The sequence below is a fragment of the Ictalurus furcatus genome, chromosome 6, assembly GCF_023375685.1.
Source record: "Ictalurus furcatus strain D&B chromosome 6, Billie_1.0, whole genome shotgun sequence".
Taxonomy (NCBI): Eukaryota; Metazoa; Chordata; class Actinopteri; order Siluriformes; family Ictaluridae; genus Ictalurus; species Ictalurus furcatus.
This window is the reverse complement of record NC_071260.1, coordinates 13,581,605-13,603,304: the sequence shown is the minus strand read 5'-3', so window position 1 is coordinate 13,603,304 and position 21,700 is coordinate 13,581,605. Positions and strand designations below refer to the sequence as shown.

Below are 21,700 nucleotides of genomic sequence, written 5' to 3'. Positions count from 1 at the left end.
TGAGCGCGTGTGAACCTAGAGGTGCCGCGCAGAGGTGTGTGGCGGCTGCGCGCGGCCGTGATAGAAGGAGAGAGGGGGGCGTGTTCGCGGTTGTAGGCGGAGCTACCGGCGCGTCACTCAGCGGCATTACGGCAGCACGTGCTGCAGTCATGGTCGCGCAGGAGGAGAGGCGACGCTGCTGCATCCTGACGCTGAGGAAGCGCGCGCGAGAGAGAGAGAGAGAGAGTGAATGAGTGAGAGAGTGAGTGAGTGAGTGAGTGCGAGAGAGAGAGGCAGGAGGTGCACGAGAAACGGCTCTGCAACCCGAGCGCGCGTGAATAATGCACTCGGTGGCGTAGGCGAGCTAAATGCTGCATTGTGCCGGTTTGTAGCCTGTCGCTCCGGCGCCTTGACAAGGAAAAGATGTCACACTACCGCTTCATCAAATGCTGTAAGTACCGCGCCACTTTCTCCTGCATGTCCTCACTTTGGCAATGATGTCATCGCAGCGAGCGCGCGCCTTCCTGCAGAGGATTGATGTATGTGTGTGTGCGCGCGCGCGCGTGTGGATGGATTGCGCGTGTATAGCTGTAATCATTGAGACTGAAATACAGGCTTTTCCACAGTGTATTATATTCTTTCTGCACACGGTGTGTGCATGTTGCCATGGAGCAGCATCCTCACTGCCAGTCTGGAGAGCTCTGTGTGTGTGTGTGTGTGAGAGAGAGAAGTAGCTGCAGGATGCGGCAGCCATGCAAAAGTTGAGCGGTGATTGCGGCAGGTGTGAAGAGAGCTCCCATGGGTGTCTGGGGGAACTTCGGGGAAACAGTGTGACAGTCTGACAGCCACGACAGGGTCTTCACACGTTGGGGTGTGTGTGTGTGTGTGTGTGCGCGCGCGGGGCTATGTAAAGGAAAGAAGGATGGGACTGACATGAAAAAAGAGAGATAGAGACTGGTAAGATAAAGGGGATTGAATGAGAAGAAGCAGAGTGTGTGATGTGGGAGAGAGAGAACAGAGAGATGCTCAAAGAGAATAGGGATTTTCAGAGATTTTTTGTGGCACAGCTGGATGAAAGGAGGTTGTTAAACTCGTCTGTTTACCCCGCCTCTCTTTTTATCTGCATTCACAAAATGCACTCCTTCATCTCTCCTTTCAGCTTGACAGGTTGCTCATCAGCAGCTCATTGCACACACACACACACACACACACACACACAAACACACACACACACACACACACAGTCCTTGTGGTAATCTTACGTGGACACAATTATTAATGCAATGTCCAAATCTACACCTGTCTACACAGACAACTTTAACCCAAATGTCCCTATTAGTCCTTTATATAAAAGCTGCAGGTTACACACACAAACACACACACACACACAAACAGTTTTCCTCATGGGGACCAGTGAAATGTTCCCACAAAGTCAAAACTCAGATATTCCTATCCTTGTGTGGACATTTTGTCCTCATCAAGATATAATCACACACACACACACACACACACACACACACACACACATACACACACACACACACACACATACACGTCAACAGATGGACCAAGTATTCGCAGCCGTTCAGGCTAACATACCGAACTGTACTCATCCTGGAAGGACTGTTATGGGAAGAAACAGCACTGCATGTTTCACTTTATCGCCTGTTATATGATTAATCAGGACACAGTTGGGTTTCTGTGTGTAGAGTATCACGATTCATGGGAAAACGATTCACTCCTCTCCACAATAACACTGGTACAGAGATAAAACGACCAGCACAGCTAAAGCATTTTTGACAGTAAAACGCTGTATACAACTGTCGCAATGAAATGATAATAATTAAACCTAGTAGGCAAGGTAAAACAAGAAATACTTATGAACCCTGCACATTCTTAAAGCCATGAGTGTCTACTTTCATATGAGCCATTATCCACTACTGTGGAGTGTGACATCACAAATAAATTCAACGCTGAACCCAGACACCCCCAAAATAAAAGGAAATATACCATTATTTTGGCCTCTGGTAAAAAGCGTTAATAACTAGGCCCTGTTTCTCTTACTCTCCCTTTATTTTTAATGCTGCATGTCCTAAGTTTACTCTTTCCCTCTTACTTTCTTTCACTCTCTCTATCTGCCTGTCTCTCTCTCTCATCCAGTGCTGTTGGACAGCTTGGGACTATTTTACATCCAGTGGCAGAGACAACCTGAAGGAGAAAAGACAAGGTTGCACAGTCAGGTGCAGAGCCAGCAGAACACATATTGGACTGTGTGTGTGTGTGTGTGTGTGTGTGTGTGTGTGTGTGTGTGTGGTTTTGTTTAGGGCGTGTGCAGCAGAGAGAGTGATGGATTTGCCTGCTGTGCATTTACGTGGTTGTAAGCAGTGAGAGAATACACAAGGCTCAGACTCACTGTGTTGGTGTGTAATTGTGAATCAGTGCTTTATTTCAGCAACATAGCAGACTCATCCGGCTTTGTGTCACTTTGTGTTTGTGTGTGTGTTTGTTTGAGAGCCACACAGGGTTTGATGAGCAGTGTAGGAGACATGAGAGAGGTTAAAGTCCTATGAAACATCCAGTGCTGTCTTTGCCCATAACAGTCCTTCCAGGATTAATTCAATTCAACATGTTAGCCTGAACGTCTGTGTATCCTGGGTCCATATGATGACCTGTGTGTGTGTGCAAAAACAAAGAGATGTCTGTTCATTCATTCTAATTTAAGCATGTATTTGTTATTACTTCATCCTGTGTAAGATATGCCAGTGTAGATCAATACCTTATATCCTGGAGAAGAACAAGGAATAATTGTTGAGGAAAAAAAATCATTTACAAGAAGCACTGCATACTTCCTGTTTGTTTAAATAGGTGATATTTAAGAATCCCATGTGAAAAGGCCATAAACTATATCATACTCTGTTCCTGGGCTGCGCTATATGGGCAAAAATAGAATATTGTGATACTATTAGTCCACATTACAAATGCAATTTGACCCGCAGTATATTAAACAAACCTGTGAATATAAAATGTGGCATTTTTTCACTACTTTACTTTTCTCCACATTATAAAGTATCATTAAACTCAAAGTTTTTTTAATGTGTTTTTAATACTATTTGCTTTGTCTTTAAGCAAATCTTTTTTTTTTGTCAATTTTATTGAGAGATTGTAATATATTATTTTGATAAAAAAAGTGTCTAATGTACATATTGTAATGTATAATATATTTGCATTATGCCCATCATTAACTCAGAGTGCTAATTTGCTTTACATTGAAAAGCCAATGTAGTGGTGATGATTAACAAACGGTACATTATACAAGCCTTCTGTGTTCAAGTTCATGTCACATGACAGAATGCTGCCCTGCCCAAAGGCTCCATGTTTTACTATGCTCTATAAACCAGTTATGGAGTCTGTGAGTACTGGTTATAAAAACACTCCAGCCGAGAGTCACTCGTGTAGGATGAGAAGAAAAGCAGAAAGAAGAGGACCGGTGACTCAAAGGAGACACTTAGATAAATGTTCAGTGGTAGTTATAAATCCAGTGTGAATTGAGCTATAAACTCTCACCTCTTATTTGAACTTTTCAAGTTCACTTTATTGTCATTTCAACCATATACAGCTGGTACAGGACACAGTGAAACGAAACAATGTTCCTCCAGGACCATGGTGCTACATAAAATAGAACACTAACCACAGGAGACGACACAGAACTAAATAAGATCTACACATTTTTACATAAAGTGCACGTGCAAATGTGTGCTAACAACACAGAACAATACAGTACTACTGAAACAGGACAATAGGCAGAGTAAGTGACAGTGTAGCACCGACCAGTACACAGTTTTAGTGTGGAAGTGTCCGATATAACAGGTAGTGCAAAAGATAGGTGCCAAAGAGTAACAATATAATTTAAAAATGGTATAAATGTAAACATAGCATGCTATGACCGAGTATTCAGCAGATTATCTTGTACCAAATATGGTTATAGCAGTTATTGGGGTAGCAGCCCGGTAAAGTGTATAATAGTGACAAGAAATTAAATATGATATTTCTTATAAATACGGTATCAGCAAAAATGCAACAGATACTATTATACTAGGTAACATCAGGTTACTTGTGAAACTGTAGCAGTTGTTTCATTTTGTGTGGTTAGTGGTTCAGACAATTCAGAGTTAATGTCACTAAGCTAAATCTAGAACTAAGGGGCAAATCCAGGCAGATAGGGTTAAATAGGCAAATCCATACCAACAAAACAGGCAACAGAAAATTTTCAAATCAGGAGAAGACAAGATCCTTTGAAAGCTGGGAATTGGGGAATAAAACTAGCAGCAGCTGAGAAAAAAAATGACTGGATGGGCTTGGGTTGGACTGGGATGAGCTAGGACAAGACAGGATTGAATTGCATTGGACTGATTTTGCTTATCTTGGCTTGAACTGGACTAAACTAGATTAGACTAGATTGGCTTGGCATGGCATAGCATGGCTTGGTTTGATTTGGCTTGGCTTTGCTTGGCCTGGATGAACTGGAATGGACTAAACTGGACTGGATTGGAATAGCTTGGCTTGGCCTGGACTGAACTGGACCAGACTGGAATTTACTGGACTAGACAGTGCTGTGGGAATGACCGGGGAATAATTGAAAATAAATAAATAAATAAATAAAACAAGGAACAGTTGCAAGAAAATATACGAGGAGTATGTGAACAAGGACAGGAAACACTGGTGATATATGGGCAGTGAAAACTGAAATGGGATAGACGGTGCACAATCAGTGTCTAAATGTGGGATGTGATCTGCAGAGTAGATAAGCCTAGTGTTGCAGTTAGACCACTTGGAGGTGCCCTCAGGTATTTTCTTTAGGATGTGGATTAGCATCTAATCCAAGTAACAATCAACCCTGTCTTATTTGCAGTTATATTTATTTATTCTTCTAAAATGCATCTTTAAACAGATTCTTTGAGGTTTGTCACTATGAGGGCAGAGTTTCAGAAGAAGTGCCGTATCCCAGAATGCAGTGTGTGCCAGTCTGCACTGTTCTACTACTCTACTGTCCTACACAGCTGCTGCTCAGAGATAGTGAGTGCAGGGAGACACCCAGCTATGAGCTAATTCTCTTCTGTTAACCATTCTCTGGCTCAAACCACTGTGGTGTTATTGCATCTGTATTAGTTTCCTTTCTATGCCTCCATGTCTAAGACATGTTTTGGTTTGATAAATTAGCTTAGTGCTGGGAGTTGGGAGCAGAAGTCATGGCTCTGAAATGAGAAAGATTACTCCTGCCTTTTGCCTGACATTTTGTTTTAGAGGTAAGCAGTGTGTCTTGTTGCTGAGCATGTTAATAAATCTCATTTTGTCTAGGTTTGGCATTGCCATGACATTGCCTAGGACATTAATTTCATCAGCGTTAGTAGCTTTGCGTTTATTTCTCAGCTGAAGTCATCATAGGCTGCCTGTATTTCTTCCTGTGTGTGTTTTTTTTTGTGTGTGTTTATGATAATATTTACCTCTTTTGGTAAAAAAATGTAAACAACACCGTTTTGATAGCTTAACAAATGTGTGAATAACTCACCCCAGTTCCCACAATTCTTAGCGCATAGGTGTTAGCTTGTACAGATACTGTCATTTAGATTTACAATGAAAAGATCTCAGCGACAAATATAGAAAACACAGGGACATTTAACTCATTTATGATGACCACATCTGAAAGGGAACTAGATAGAGAAAAGAACTTACTATTGATACTGCTTCTGACGCATGCAGGTGCATCTCAAAGAATTAGAATATCGTGGAAGTTAATTTTTTTTCCCAGAATTTAATTCAAAAATTGGAACTTTCATATATTCTAGATTCATTACACATAAAGTGAAATATTTCAAACCTTTATTTGTTTTAATCTTGATGATTATGGCTTACAGCTCATGGAAATAAAAAATCCAGTATCTCAAAATATTAGAATAAAGAATTTATAATACAGAATAGGGATGTCACAAGAACCGATACTTCGGTACCAAGTCGGTACCAACATTCTTAAATCGTGACGGTACTTGTTTTTCAGCACTAGCTTGGGTACCAATAGTAATGAAGGTACCGTGGTTGCAATTCTTCCGGAACTGAAGGGGGCAGCAAATACGCGTAAGTGTTTTAGTTCGGTCCACAAGTGGTGAAGAAGAAGAAGAAGAACGCCTACAAGCACATGGGAAAAACTACAGAAGACGGCGACAATTTTAGCTCAGCCCCTAATATAAAGGAGGAAGTGCAATCTGAGTCACATATACAAATTACATGTTGCCCATAGGGTGGAATGGTGGTATTTTGGCCATAGTTGCCACCTCACGGCTCCTGGGTCCCTGGTTTGATCCTGAGCTCAGGTTACTGTCTATGTGGAGTTTCATGCATTCTTTCCACATCTGTGCGAGTTCTCTGTTTTATTCCCAAAAACATGCATTAGATACTCGAAAATTGCCTCTAGGTATGAATGAATGTGTGTGTATTTGCACAGTGGCCTGAAATTGGTGGGCGGTATTCCCACCTCGTTCCCGTTGTTCCTGGGATAAGCTGTGGATAGACTGTGACCTTGACCAGGATAAAATGGTTACTGACGATGAACGAATGCTTGTATGTAGACACTAAACCCCCTTTACCTACATTTGAGATTTCTGTGCAGTTATAAATGTTAAGGTTTTTGCTATCTTTCATTATTGTGAATGAATAATTTTATTTTTTTTAAAAATGATCATTGAATTTACTTAATCCAAATGCATACATCAGTTCCACGTGATGGTATTGTGTTATAACACAATTAACACAATTTTTTTGTACATCCAACATGATTCGAGTAAAAGCAATTAAATCATGTTTTGATAAGAAACTTAATGTTTCTATGTTAATTGTATGCAATATTCTGAAACCCGATTAACCACATATTCTAGTGTACTTACTATACTTTCTATATTTACTGATAATATTGACATTGGTTTGATTTAATCAGTCCGTACAGTATTTCACAGAGTTTGTTTGTGATTGTTGCGGCCAAAAAATGCTGTGACTGTTTGAAAAATCTGAGATGCAATTTGTGGATATTTTGCAGAAAACTACTTGAATTAGCGAAATCGCAGTTTTACACAGTCTTTCGCAATGATGTTTGCTGGTAAATGAGACCTTTTTAGCTGTACTCATACTCGATGCACGTAAATTTAAGAGGGCTTTGACTGACTGCATGTTGTAATGACCTCACATGACACGTCTTGGCCCAAATCTGTGGTCATTTTGAAAAATTGCAAGCCACTATGAATATTGTGGAGAATATTGTGATTTTGCATTAGGTACTAATTTAATTAACTACAGATGAAACAGTCAGTGCGTTTACATGAACAACAATAATCCAATATTAACCTGATTAAGACGATACTCTGATTAAGAAACGACCATGTAAACAGCGATTTTTTTTATTACCTTAATCCGACTAAAGTCATACTCGAAGTAAACACAAATTGAATTAAGACATGTGGAGTATTCCTGTTTTGGTCGCATTATCAACGTGTATTACAGACATGTACACACCTTAATCACACTATTAATATCGTGTGGGAGTTTGCACCACATTTTGCGACAGGACACATACACACACGTCAGTGCTCAATCGTTTGACGGCAAACGAGAGCATGGCTGCGTCCGAAACCACGTACTTACCTGCTATATAGTAGGCGAGATGCATGTATTTCAGCTACTATACAGTAGGTAAGTACGCAATTTGGTACGCAGCACATGGCTTCAAGAAGTCGTCTATTTGCACGTACAGCATGACAAATAATTAACTGCACTTGAAGCTTTCGTAAAATTAAAAATGAAACACCCAAAACTGTATATGGTACCATAACGAAGATGAATTGTATGTCGATACGTGAAATTCTGGAGGGAATTGATTTTGCATATGCTCGTTTTACAATCAGATTTGATGGTATGCAGCTTTGTTCAATAAAGCCATTGTGTTGTGAAAAACACTGAACTTGTACAGCTGTACTTGGTATATTACTTGGTAATCTGTCCAACGCTCCTGTAATTTAAGGCATTTGGGTATAGTCTATTGTCATCTAGCCAGTGGGTAGTAAACAAAATTCATTTGTTGGATCAACTGTCAAATAGCTGCAGTTGGGAGTTGGAAGTGAAAACAGTGTCTCTGCCTTCAAGAAAAACCTTCAGAGCAGATGTCTTTTTCTAAAATGCCAGTGTAAGCACAAGTCTCAAGAGTAGCAACTACCATTGTCCTTGTCTTTGTCTCTGAACTGCATCACTTTCAGTTTTCTACACACAAGATTACCTGTAAAGAGAAAAGAGGGAATAGGAAAAGGATTTCTGTGCAAACTAAAACTGTAAATGACACAAAGTGAAAGGTCATGAGTTTAAGAGGCTAAAACACTACAAAGTTAAGGAGGTTCATAATGGCTATGTGAAAATGAGAAACATGACTCTCCTTTTCACCAGAGATTAGAAAGTGATATAACAGTCTATGGAATATCTGAAACTTTTCTTTTTTCTACTCAGTCTTATTTGCTTCTTCCCTCTGGAGAGATTTCTCTCGGTCACTTGTGTTCACACTTCCGCTCACAAATCTCACTGCTTTTAGAATCTGTCCTGCAGACACTTTCATATTTAGTTTTTTGGGAGTGTATCCTATCAGTCCCAGTGCACAGCTTCTCACTGGAATTGGGTCATAAGCCCATTTGAGCTGTGCAGAGTGTGTATTAACTCTCCATGTACAGCCACTGATAGCAGGCACCCAGCTGGTGTATCTGTTTCATTTTCATCTTTATTTTATTCTGGTGTGATATTGCATTATCTTGTCTGTATCTAGTGTGTGAAGCTTGTTTGACCTTACTGAAATTTTCATTTTTTCCTTTGAAACTCTGTTCCAGACAATCTCCATAAGCCCTGGTCAAAAAGAACTGAATAAGGTCTCTTGCTTTGATCTAAATAAACAGTAGAAAAAAGAACCATATGATGTAGGATGGTAAACAAATTAGCTTGGCCTTTTCACAGCTTATGTTAACTTCATTGTCCTTTACGCAGCCGCTAAAACAAATTGGAGAGGCTGGAAGTAGATGTCTATCTTTCTCAGGGTGGTTAACACCCATAGCAATATCAATCTTCAACCTTTCTCTGTCAGCTAGTGGGTGATAAGCATCTCAGTTCAGCTTTCTGTCTCAGAGAAGGAAAATCATTCTGGCAGTGATCTGCAGAATACAGCAATAAGGTGACCTTATCTTGACGCATGACCTTATCACGATTGCCAGATCCAGTAGGTGGAGGCAGTCATTTTGGGAGAAGTGTGGATGGATTTGTTACTACTTGACAGACATTTTGATCTGAACATTGTCTCAGGACCTGTTATTGCTTTACGTATTTTGGAGTAATAACATGTGGTGCACTCATTCTTAAAGATAAATGATAAAAACTGACCAGATTTGAGAAAGGCATAGAATGTCAGAATTCTATGCTTGCTATAGTTAGACACAGGGCCGTTAGCTGGACTGTTAATCATCCAGGGCTGAGCTCAGATTCTTCTCCATAAAAAAAAACTTTTAAACACATACTTCTAAATAGACTGTTTCCATGCGTGGTTTTTTTTTCTTGCATGTGAAGGCTAATTGCTTAAAAATGTAACAGTTGGACATTGAAAAAGTTGGATTTATCATAAAACTTGCCTCGGGTGTTATCACTGTTTGCAGGATTACCGGACCAATAAAATGTAAAACTTTTTGGCTATCTAACAAGAGACATGGGTAGTTTGGTGCCGCTAGCCAAGGGGAGGCATAACTAAGCTATCGTTATATGGGTTTAGCTGCTACAGTGCCATGCAAAGTACCTTATCTGTCCTTATGCTCTGCTCATATCATATTCACTTAACTTGGAATTCATGTAGACATTTACACAGCATGTTTTCCTGCTCAGCATGAGAGGATGTTAGTGTTTCAGTTTCAACCCCTTTACTGGTAAAAACCATGCTACAGTATCTCACAAAAGTGAGTACACCCCTCACATTTTTGTAAATATTTGATTACATCTTTTCATGTGACAACACTGAAGAAATGACACTTTGCTACAATGTAAAGTAGTGAGTGTACAGCTTGTGTAACAGTGTAAATTTGCTGTCCCCTCAAAATAACTCAACATACAACAGTTAATGTCTAAACCGCTGGCAACAAAAGTGAGTACACCCCTAAGTGAAAATGTCCAAATTGGGCCCAATTAGCCATTTTCCCTCCCCGGTGTCATGTGACTTGTTAGTGTTACAAGGTCTCAGGTGTGAATGGGGAGCAGGTGTGTTAAATTTGGTGTCATCGCTCTCACACTCCCTCATACTGGTCACTGGAAGTTCAACATGGCACCTCATGGCAAAGAACTCTCTGAGGATCTGAAAAAAAGAATTGTTGCTCTACATAAAGATGGCCTAGGATATAAGAAGATTGGCAAGACCCTAACACTGAGCTGCAGCACGGTGGCCAAGACCATTCAGCGGTTTAACAGGACAGGTTCCACTCAGAACAGGCCTCACCATGGTCAACCAAAGAAGTTGAGCGCACGTGCTCAGCGTCATCTCTAGAGGTTGTCTTCGGGAAATAGACGTATGAATGCTGCCAGCATTGCTGCAGAGGTTGAAGGGGTGGGGGTTCAGCCTGTCAGTGCTCAGACCGTACGCCGCACACTGCATAAATTGGTCTGCATGGCTGTCGTCCCAGATGGAAGCCTCTTCTAAAGATGATGCACAAGAAAGCCCGCAAACAGTTTGCTGAAGACAAGCAGACTAAGGACATGGATTACTGGAACCATGTCCTGTGGTCTGATGAGACCAAGATAAACTTATTTGGTTCAGATAGTGTCAAGCGTGTGTGGCGGCAACCAGGTGAGGAGTACAAAGACAAGTGTGTCTTGCCTACAGTCAAGCATGGTGGTGGGAGTGTCATGGTCTGGGGCTGCATGAGTGCTGCCGGCACTGGGGAGCTACAGTTCATTGAGGGAACCATGAATGCCAACATGTACTGTGACATACTGAAGCATAGCATGATCCCAGCATGTATTCCAGCATGATAACGACCCCAAACACACCTCCAAGACGACCACTGCCTTGCTAAAGAAGCTAAGGGTGAAGGTGATGGACTGGCCAAGCATGTTTCCAGACCTAAACCCTATTGAGCATCTGTGGGGCATCCTCAAACGGAAGGTGGAGGAGCACAAGGTCTCTAACATCCACCAGCTCCGTGATGTCATCGTGGAGGAGTGGAAGAAGACTCCAGTGGCAACCTATGAAGCTCTGGTGAACTCCATGCCCAAGAGGGTTAAGGCAGTGCTGGAAAATAATGGTGGCCACACAAAATATTGACACTTTGGGCCCAATTTGGACATTTTCACTTAGGGGTGTACTCACTTTTGTTGCCAGCGGTTTAGACATTAATGTCTGTGTGTTGAGTTATTTTGAGGGGACAGCAAATTTACACTGTTACACAAGCTGTACACTCACTACTTTACATTGTAGCAAAGTGTCATTTCTTCAGTGTTGTCACATGAAAAGATATAATCAAATATTTACAAAGATGTGAGGGGTGTACTCACTTTTGTGCGATACTGTATATCCATTTTCCCCTCACACTAACTGACTATGTGAGCTAGCGTTTGGCAGAATTGAGAGCTGTCAGCCAATAAGTCAACAGTATTTCCATGTATTTTCCTGTAAACCCTGTCTGATTGGTCTCGCCTCCAACAAAGAGTGACAAAGCACTCAAAGTGGAGAATTATTTGGGGCTAAAGAAAAAACCTTCGGGGCTACAGTGCTGAATACCCAAGCCAGGTTACGCCCCTGGTTAGACACAATGGATTGTCTTTTAAAACACTAAGCTCTACAAATTGTATTTGTCTAATAGAAAATAATAGTAAAAGTTTATTTTTCCAAACTTAAAGTGCATGGCCCAATAAACCAGTTCATCATGTTTGCCTAAACTCTTAAGCTGGACACGCAATTTTTCACTAGGCAGATGCATCAGTTGGATGTAAGTTTGACTGTAAGTCAGGATAAAGTCTGTCCTAACACATATGTAGAAAGTATTAGTGTTAGTGTAAAACTTCTATGGTAAAGAATTGTAAGGCTTTATTTAATTTTATGGTGGTATTTAATTGCCAATTGGCAAATGTGGCACCAAATATAGAGCAAGTGTACATTTGAACTTAAAGCTTTGTTGATACTGTGCATGTAACTTGGTTACATTTTTCCTTTTTCTATTTCTTTATTTTCTAAAACTCATTGGCAGTATACTGTTATGTTCAAACTAATCTGACCTCTGTTAGAGGTCTGCCTGGTGCAGCCGGCTGCTGGGTATTAAATGGTCAGTTAAATCACATGTCTTTGAGCTCAGAAAATCACCAAATTTTGCTGTACCGCAGCACTCTAGGACTGGGGTCAGACAACCGAGCTGTAAAGTTTAGCACCTGGTTCATCACATTCAAAGACAAGAACAAGCCATATATCAGTACACTACAGTAAAGCAGGTTTATGGCCGTGGAGGGGAGAAATTGGATTACTTAAAGGTCTCAATTTACTCACAGTAATAAAGTGCTCTCCACACCGTATTAGATCACATTGTCTGTTATAAGCACACTGAACAACACTCCACTGCTCGGTCGTCTACAGACTCATTTCATGGGTTCAATGAGGAGTCCGGCTGACCGGCTTTTGTCATGGTGGGTTTTTGGTAAGGTTATGGAAATGTTCTGAATTAGGCCAAATAAAAATCTCATCTCCTCTCCAGCATGACAAATCTGCATAGCTTTCATCTCCCCCTTTAAAAAGATGACTTAGCTGAGAATAAAGAAAGAAAACACAGCATAGAATAGAAAAGAGTATGAATGACAGGAGGCTTGCTTTGGCTTTAAAGTACACAGTGTTGCCACTAGTTTTACGGCTTACATACTGTCAGCATGCCACTGAATCAACGAGAGCGGTAGAGCAAAAAACAAAAGAGGAAAGGCTATGTGTGTAGAGGAGAGGATTAGAGTAGAGAGACGCGTCTAATTTATCTACAAAGGCAGACTTTTGAAACCACGGTTCTCCTGGCTGAAGGGCTTCCAGTGACCTGAATTATCGCAGTAATTACAAGTCTGCTCACAACCATAGAGAAGGAAAGTGGCGTCTGAGAGTTCAGACAACTTGCTCATAAAGAAAACTTTTTTTTTATGCCTGGCCTAAGGAAAGCTGATGGATGTACCCATTGCGATGACTCAGCTGGCCCACCAAGGTCAAACAAACATTCTCCAACCCATTATTTTCTTGCAGGTTTGCAAACTTTCTGTCCATCTTGCTGTCATATAGTCTTTTCACATGCCCTTTCTCTCTCTCTGTCTGGGTGAGCTGATGGGTTTGTAACGTACGACGTGGCGGATCAGCTCAATAGGAGAGGTATATAAGCTGAAAGAGAATGACTGAGCAGCCTTGTGATTGCTGCAAATGAGTTGTTAAGCAGTCAGTACATCTCAGGCAATTCAAGCTTCAATTATTAATCAAGATAAAAATTTAGCTTTAACTGGAAATGGAGGGGTTTTTTTAAAAAACAAAAACAAAAAACATATGCATAACACTGTAGGACATTTTAGAAACCAGTCATTTTGCTTTTTGCTTTGTTTCCAGGTCATGTCCAGCACTGTGTTGAATATGCTGAGTCATTATATCAATCTCACAATGCTGCTGTGTGTGTTTGCGTGTGTGTGGGGGTGGGTGGTGGGTTTGGGGGGCATGCAGGAAGAGTAAACACTTTATCTGACTTTCATCTCTCCCTTAATTTCTCCATGTCTTACCTTTCCGTGTGTCCTTATACACTCTAGTGTTCTTTCTCGTTCAGTTCAATTCAGTTTAACTTAAATAGCGCTTCTAACAGGGGACATTGTCACAAAGCAACATCACAGAAATCCAGATACAATTCTTTCTCTATTGTCCTCTTTCCCTCTCTTGTCTTTTTAGCAGTGTTTAGAATTTCAATTATAGAGTGCTGCTGGGATGACGTATTTTTGTAGGCCAACCCGGAAGATAGCATCACCCTGGTATCCTCAACAAAAAGCCAATTGATGCCAAATTTTGTTCATCAGTCTTCAGAAATGAACACAACTTTTATGAAAGCCCAAATACAATCGGCAGAAGTCAAAAGTTTTAAATGAACTACGCCACAGTCGCATGACTTCAACGTCACCACCACTAAGCTGTATAGCACTACACCTTGAAAAAACACTACAACTGGAAAATACTATAAACTGATAAATCTACAAGTTGGAAAGTTTGAGTTGGAATAGTTTGCATGAGCGTGAGTAGAAACACAACGAGGCTGTAGTAGATGAATTTTCTTGTTCAACATCGATGACGTTTAATGTCCCGACAAGCTCTGTAGTACCATTTAGCCACTTGTTAGCAACCGTCTTTTTCAAGACACGTAAAAGCTTAACAAAATCATGATGTAGGGTATTACTGATGTATTTTACGTCGTAGAATAAAACGTGAAAATATCTTGAGATTGTGTTAACCACAGACCTTATTTCAGGCATTTAACCAAAAACCCATTCAGAAAACCCACTCAGTATATTTACATGGATAACAATAATCCAATATTAACCCGGTTAAGACAATACTCTGATTAAGAAACTACCATGTAAACTGCGATTACTGATGACCTTAATCCGACTAAAGTCATACTCGAAGTAAACACAAATCAAATTAAGACATGTGGAGTATTCAAGCAGTTGTCTGTTTGAACATATAGCATGACAAATAATTAACCGCACTTACGTCAAAGACTGCTGCGGAAACTAAGGAATTTAATATATCATGAGAGTTTATGGAATAAATCATGGGCAATGCAAAACTGTTCAGATGGTGAGAGGACAGAGAAAACAGAGAGGACAGAGAAACTGAAGCTGTTGGAAACTATCCTGGCAGAAGCAACTTTTTATCAGAGCAAACTTTTATTTACGAAGCTTTGTAAAATTAAAAATGAAACAAACAAAACTACCCTGTCCAGGGTGTACCCTGCCTCGTGCTCCCTGGGATAGGCTCCAGGTTTCCCCATGACCCTGAAAAGGATTAAACGGTATAGAAGATGGATGGATGGAGGACAAACAAAACTGTATACGGTACCATAACGAAGACGAACTGTATGTTGATACGTGAAATTCTGGAGGGACGTCGGACGGCGTGGCGTGGGGACGTAGTGACGTGTGCTGTTAATCGATCTATGTTCTAAGTAAAAACATGTAAAACAGCAACATGAATGGAGTATTCTAAAAGCGACTCATGTAAACACCTTAATCACAATATTGTCTTATTCAGAATAAGGTCAATAATTAGATTACTGCTGTCCATGTAAACGTAGTCACTGACTTCAGGACGATGGAACAGGAAGTGCAAAAATGCTCATCTCCAGGTTTAGGGACTCATTCCTGCAGCACTCCATTGCTTGAGCTAGGTCCTAATGTGGCACTGTACTCGACCTGACAAGCAAGAATTTTGGCGTTGAGGCGTGACTTCTTGCTTGGCTCAATAAAAAATTTATAAACAATTAATTGGCAGCAGTGACAATACTACATGTTTTGAGAGTATGAGCTCTGCATAACAGCATCTGTGTTGCAAATCACATGTCACAAATCTTGAACTACAGCCCAGTCACTCACTGCATCGGCGAAAGCTGTGAAACGTAAAGCAAATATAGTAGAATGTTTGAAAAAAGCCTTTAAGTAGGCTAACCTGGTTCATTAGAGAGCTATTGGCAGGATCAGTGCTGAGATTTATTGCTGTAAAAACAGCAGATATTTACAAATAGATGCTGTTTTTAACCAGTGTTGTTTGTGACTTTAGTATAATTCGTTCTTAACCCAGATAGACTAAGGTCATATTTTGTTAAAGTGACTTTTACATTTTGTTGTGACAGTACGGGTGAGATTTTCTATTTGGGATGGTCAAATTTGTATTGGGATGATTTCAAGTTTTCTGTAGGATCATGTGCTGGACAGTGGTGGTACAAGACTTTTCGGAAAAGCCATTAATGAGGAAGTGTAATCTGATCCTCTGAAATAACAAGCTTGCATTTTATTCTGTATGATTGAGCCTGATTTTTCTTTCTTCTTCTTTTTTTTCTTTCTTTTTTTTTTTACTGATTGACCTAGACCCAAGATCTGTTTTGCTTTCTGATATACCCAATCCCTAATTAAAAAATCTCTGTCTGTTTGTCTCGCTCTCAGGTTGTTTCCAGCTATGTAACGCCTTCAGGCAGAACATGGAGATAGACCAGTGCCTGCTGGAGTCATTACCTCTCGGGCAGAGGCAGAGGCTGGTGCGGCGGATGCGTTGTGATCAGCTGCGTGCATACTACGAGCGTGAACAGACCCTGCAGAAACAGAGTACACACAAACCTCTCAGCAGCCAGCGCAAGAAACACTCCATCAGCTTCTCCCTGTCTGATATCCTCCAGGACGCCATCATACGCCACGATGATAAAGAGGGTGAGGTTTGAGGCAGTGTGTTCTGAATCTTGAAAATCTTGATGGTGTGTACAGTCTGTATAAAACATGATAAATGTCAGACATACTGAATGATACCTACAGTTTCTTGATAAAAAAAAAAAAAAAATGTTTTATTTGTATTGGCTTCTTGTTCATACAGCATTTGGGACCCATCTGTTTTCATGTATTACACTCCAAGTTCAAGCTCTAGTGTCTACCATCCTGCAGATTTTATTATATTATTGTGTTTGTGTGTGGGCGTGCGCGTGCGCCTGCAAGGACTCCCCATCTGGTGAAAAAAAGCAAAATTAATTTCCAGCAAGGCACGGCGTCGCAGGCTCAGCCATTAGCCTCTGGGTATTAAGTCATCCTTCACACTGATTATAGCCTAGTCAAAGCTAATATTCTGTGTGCAGCAAGCAGGACTGGATAGCCACACGCCCTTCCTGAGCAATGGAGCAGGAACATTTCATTTAACCAAGTCAGCTATTTCTGCCCATGAGGTTGCAGGGTGGAGTAGAAGAGTTATTTTCAATCCTCTCAGGACAGATATTGCTAAGAGGGCTCTCATTTAAATTTTTTTCTTTAGGAGAATGAAACCCTTGAAACGCCCATCATATGAGAAGGCCATTAAGTAAAAATATAATAATAATAATAATAATAAACCTTTATTTTCCTATGGTACATTGAGCAAGTTAGACATTATGCAGGGATTAGTCTAAAAGCCTTGCATAGTGAAATCAACAACTGCAGGAACAACTGGCCAAGTGCATCTGCTCATGCAGTCTGTGAATCATATACTCGTCATCACAGGGTTATGCTTTTTGAGTCCTCCTAATTACCGTCAACTCTTTAAGGGTACAATAAGTAGCATATCTTCATCATCATTCAACATTATTAACTCAACGTTGTGTTTTTGCCATGTGAAGTACTGCTAGTGGACAGCCAGTCCTGATACCTTTTCATTTGCAATACTGTGCCTATGTGTATTAATGATGCAAGTATGAAACTGTCAAAGCTGCAGATGAGTTTCAGTGTGAAACAGATATGAAATGATATTTTCAAATATTGGAATAAAATTATACTGTTGCAATAATGATGATTTATAACTTGCAGGTATTATAGCCTCTTGGCTGGCTAGGACAGTTTATTAACTTGGTAATGTAGTTATTTAATGGGCTAGTGTTATTATACATACATAAACTGTTATTCTGATAATCATGAGTTATGTAAAGAATAAAACATGACGGGTGCGGTTATAGGAAAACAATCAGCAGTGTGAGGGGCTACCACCACGAAGTGGCTCATTTTCCCATAACATCACATCCCGATGTGTTCTGCTCCTCTTATATGTCTTTGCCAAAGTTTGTCATTTTTCATTTGTTATTGAACAACACATCATACGTTTTAACGGTTTACAGTTACATTTACAGTTGTGGAACATTCATGAGACAAATTAGTCCCTGCTATTGCTTAATTGCTATAGCAGTTATAAACAGTCATTCGCTTGCCAGCCTCTCTCTCTCTCTCTCTCACTCTCTCTCTCGCTCTCTCTTTCTCTCTCTCTTTCTTGACGTTAATAAGGAAAAAAAAACAACAACCCTGGAGCTTGTCATGTTACTGAGAAACCAGAAAGGGCAGAGTGCTCTGTTCTAAAGACTCTCCCATGGCAGAAAGCTTCCTGACATTTACAAAGTACCGATCCTTGAGACTCCTTCTATAAATATTACTTACAGAAAGCTTTACCATATCAAGGATTAGACATTTTCTTTGTTAAATAACAACACTTTTTAAAATCTGTTTCGTTATCAGACTTGGATTATGTAGCGCTTGTCCCATACAAGTCTCTGTGAATGGGCTGTTACTATAGAAACGATAATATATCGGAATTAATGATCAACACATGATCTGATTAGAGAATCCTGTTTTTGGTTTCCTTTGTCTCCACCTTTCCAGCTTTTTCTTTCTTTCATACTGGCATCTTCTTCTGTCGTTTGTACTGCTAGTGGTTTACCCAGCTGTCAGGTCAAATCTGTGTCATGTTTCCCAGCAGCCTTTGCAGACCAGTGTGTAAATGCGTCCCATTGGCTACTGCCCGGGTTCAGCTGGTCCACGACACCAGCTGGTGTTCTTGTTGGAAACAAGGCACTTTTGGCTGGGGATGAATGGAAACTTAATCCCACCTACTAAACACTAATTACCAATCTGGCAGTGCCCGGTGTTTTTGTCCCGGACTGTGGAGTGTCTCAGGCAGAGAGCCATGATTATTGTCCTGCGTAAATGCCTTTTGACCAACCACTGGCTCGTATTAATGATTTATTATGGCTCTATGCCACCATTTAAGTTTCAGACTTCCAAGTCACTTGCTAAATAGATTCAGAAAGCATCAGTGTGTCAAATTGTGTCAAAAGGATTTTTATACTTGTTAAAATATAACCAGGAAGGTGTCAGAAGTCTGTTATGGATTTCAACCACTGGCTCATATTTTAATTAAAATTGTTATTGCAATAAAAAAAAAAGTAGTTATCTGAGACAGAAAGATTTAAAGTGTCTGGGTCTTCTAGATTTTCTTGGCTGGCTTTCTGGAACGAACCACTTGGTGTCAAGTGATCTTCATGTATAGTCTACACTGAAAGTCAAATGCAGACTCTGTTTGGGCTCTTCCTTCCCTAATCAGTGTGATCTTTGTCATGCCTTTGTGCTCAGTCATGTGGGCTATGTGTTTTAAAGATTTGGGGACGTCTGCCGTACAGGGATTGGTGTGTCTGGCTACCAGAGGATTTGTGTTGGTGTTTGATGTGGGGTATACAGGCAATGCCAAATCAACAGTGCCTGGATAAAAAGCCCAGTTGATATGTTCTGCTTCAGTGAGGGCTGCAGCTGGCACACACACACACACACACACACACACACACACACAGAGATCAGGAAAGACAAGTCTGAGAAACAAAGATACTCTTTTTTTTTTTTTTTTTTTTTTTTTTTGGCCTATTGGTCAGATATTTCCATCACAATTTAATTTCATTTCAGGCAGGAATAAAGGGACAAAGGCATCAATCAAACTTTAATCTGAAACCTGATTTCAGTTTTGTACGACTACATGTCTATTCTCTTTCAGCAGCTCGATTGGTGAAAAACCCGGAATGATGCTTTTATAAGGAATAGTTTGAGGTCCCCATGAAATCAAAATGGAAGATTTGTGGCTTCTAGTACGAATATGTTAACCTTAAGGTTGTCTCAAAGCTAGTGTGCTCCAAAACGATTACAACATACACATTTAGAGGATATACGCATTCAAAATGTACAGTCTACGTAAATATAATGACGGCTTAGCCCAGGCTGTGAGGTAAGCGAAACGCTATTGGCCATTTAAAAAGGGGGAGGAGCCACTAGATGTGTCTCTCCCTGACTTACAATTTCAGTGGAAATTACGTCAACACATCGAATAATGCTGCACGTTTCAAGACACTTCACAGGGGTGTTAAAGGAAACATGTTTACAATGGTAGACAAATCCTATAGCCTGTGTGTGAAAAGAAATGTGTTTGTTTGCGTACGTTTAAACATAATGCACTTCTTGGTGGTGCGACTCAAGGATAGTAATAAGAGGCGGGTAATAAACATATACTTGTTCCATGTTATACTATAGCCTACTCATTCACTCCCCTTTAGTCCGTATTAATGCATTTAACTAGCTAACTATCTCACATTACATTAGCTACCACGTTGTAGCCTACACAGTTTCCAGGCAACCAAATCATGGGCAGCATGAGGTCAAGTTTTTATATACCATATAATATACAACAATCATGTCATTTCTTTAATAATTATTATAATGATCATCATTTACTTTTTGCTATTAATTAATTTTATACATTTTTTAATTAAAAACAAAAGAAAACTATTTTGGCAGTAGCATTTCTAGCAGCTGCAAAGAATGGTGTGTCACATGTGTACTTGAAGTTGCCTTTGTTCTTCTCATATCATGCCTTGTACAGTCTCTGTTCACAAAATAACAGCATGTGATAAACATTAATTTTAGTAGTACTGTGTAAGCTTATACAGTTCATACATACTGTAATACAATATATTTTAGATATAGTTTCTTTGAATTGGAAACTTGTCTTGGAAACACCTCTTCTTGTTTTCCATTTACTTATGTTGTATTTTGTTTATTCTGTTCTTATTGTACTTATTTTATTTCATTCTATTTTAATGATATCCGTTTAAGTTATTTGTTAAACTCAGCATGAGTTTTTACGTGCCTGGTGGACTAGCTATGATTTGATCAGTCAAATTCGTGACTCTTGTATTAATTAAAGAGTCGTGAAAAATGTGTATTTGACCTCAGGGTTGTTCGTTGTATGCTCTGGGTTGACAGATTGGCCATTTTGTGTGTGATTTTTGGTTTCTAACAAACAGATTGTAGTAGAGTGAAAGTATTCTGATTATAACAAAAGATATTTTCATCCTTAAGGCGAGTTGAAGTTATAACACCTTGAATTCATTCCACTCACAGTGCTGAATCCTAAGTACAATATACAGATTTTGACATTAGGCAGCCCATACAGGATTTTGCGGAGTTTGTTTGTGATTGTTGCGGCCAAAACCTGCTCGATTTTCCTACTGCTTTAAAAAAAAAAATTGTTTTGTGCTTATTTGGCGGAAAACTACTTGAACTGGCGAAATTGCAGTTGCACAAAAATCACTTTCACAGTGAGGTTTGTTGGTAAATGAGACCTTTTAGCTGTACTCCTGTTCGATGCACGCGAATTGAAGAGGACTTTGGCTGAATGCGCATTGTGATGATGTCACATGACGCGTCTCGGCCTGAACCTGCGGAAAATCTGTGGTAATTAAAAAACTTCGCAAGCTTCTCTGAATGTTGTGGAGTTTGCTTGATTTTGCGTTCACTTCTGTGATCGCAAAATCGCGAAATCCTGGAGGGACTGATTAGGCTAATATAATGTTTTGCAGAAATACACAGATAGTCCATATATCAGTCATTCAGAAGCTAAATGAGTGGCACCTTTCCAGCATTCTTGACATCTACCCGGAATTGGACTTGATTTGACTTTCTCATCTTAAGCCGTTACGCTGTGCTGCAATTTAGACAGGCCTTTACTGGTGCACTGGAGCAATCCTACTGCAGTGGGATCAGCCTTGCTTTGGCTGTTAACGAGTTGGATGCGGAATTG

At 40.1% G+C, this 21,700-nt stretch overlaps 1 protein-coding gene across 5 annotated transcripts in view; it reads left to right on the top strand.

Moving 5' to 3' along the window:
* Positions 1–21,700, top strand: part of myo16 (myosin XVI) — a 153,783-nt gene that overhangs the window by 28,532 nt on the left and 103,551 nt on the right. For 3 of the 5 annotated variants that reach the window (XM_053626588.1, XM_053626592.1, XM_053626591.1), the window contains exons 1-2: positions 4,733–5,282; positions 16,243–16,503. In XM_053626588.1, coding sequence (XP_053482563.1) covers positions 5,237–5,282; positions 16,243–16,503 — 307 coding nt within the window. In that variant the 5' untranslated portion in view covers positions 4,733–5,236. Of the gene's footprint in view, positions 1–4,732; positions 5,283–16,242; positions 16,504–21,700 lie in introns of those variants that run through there. The other 2 variants (XM_053626590.1, XM_053626589.1) reach the window with 1 other exon arrangement.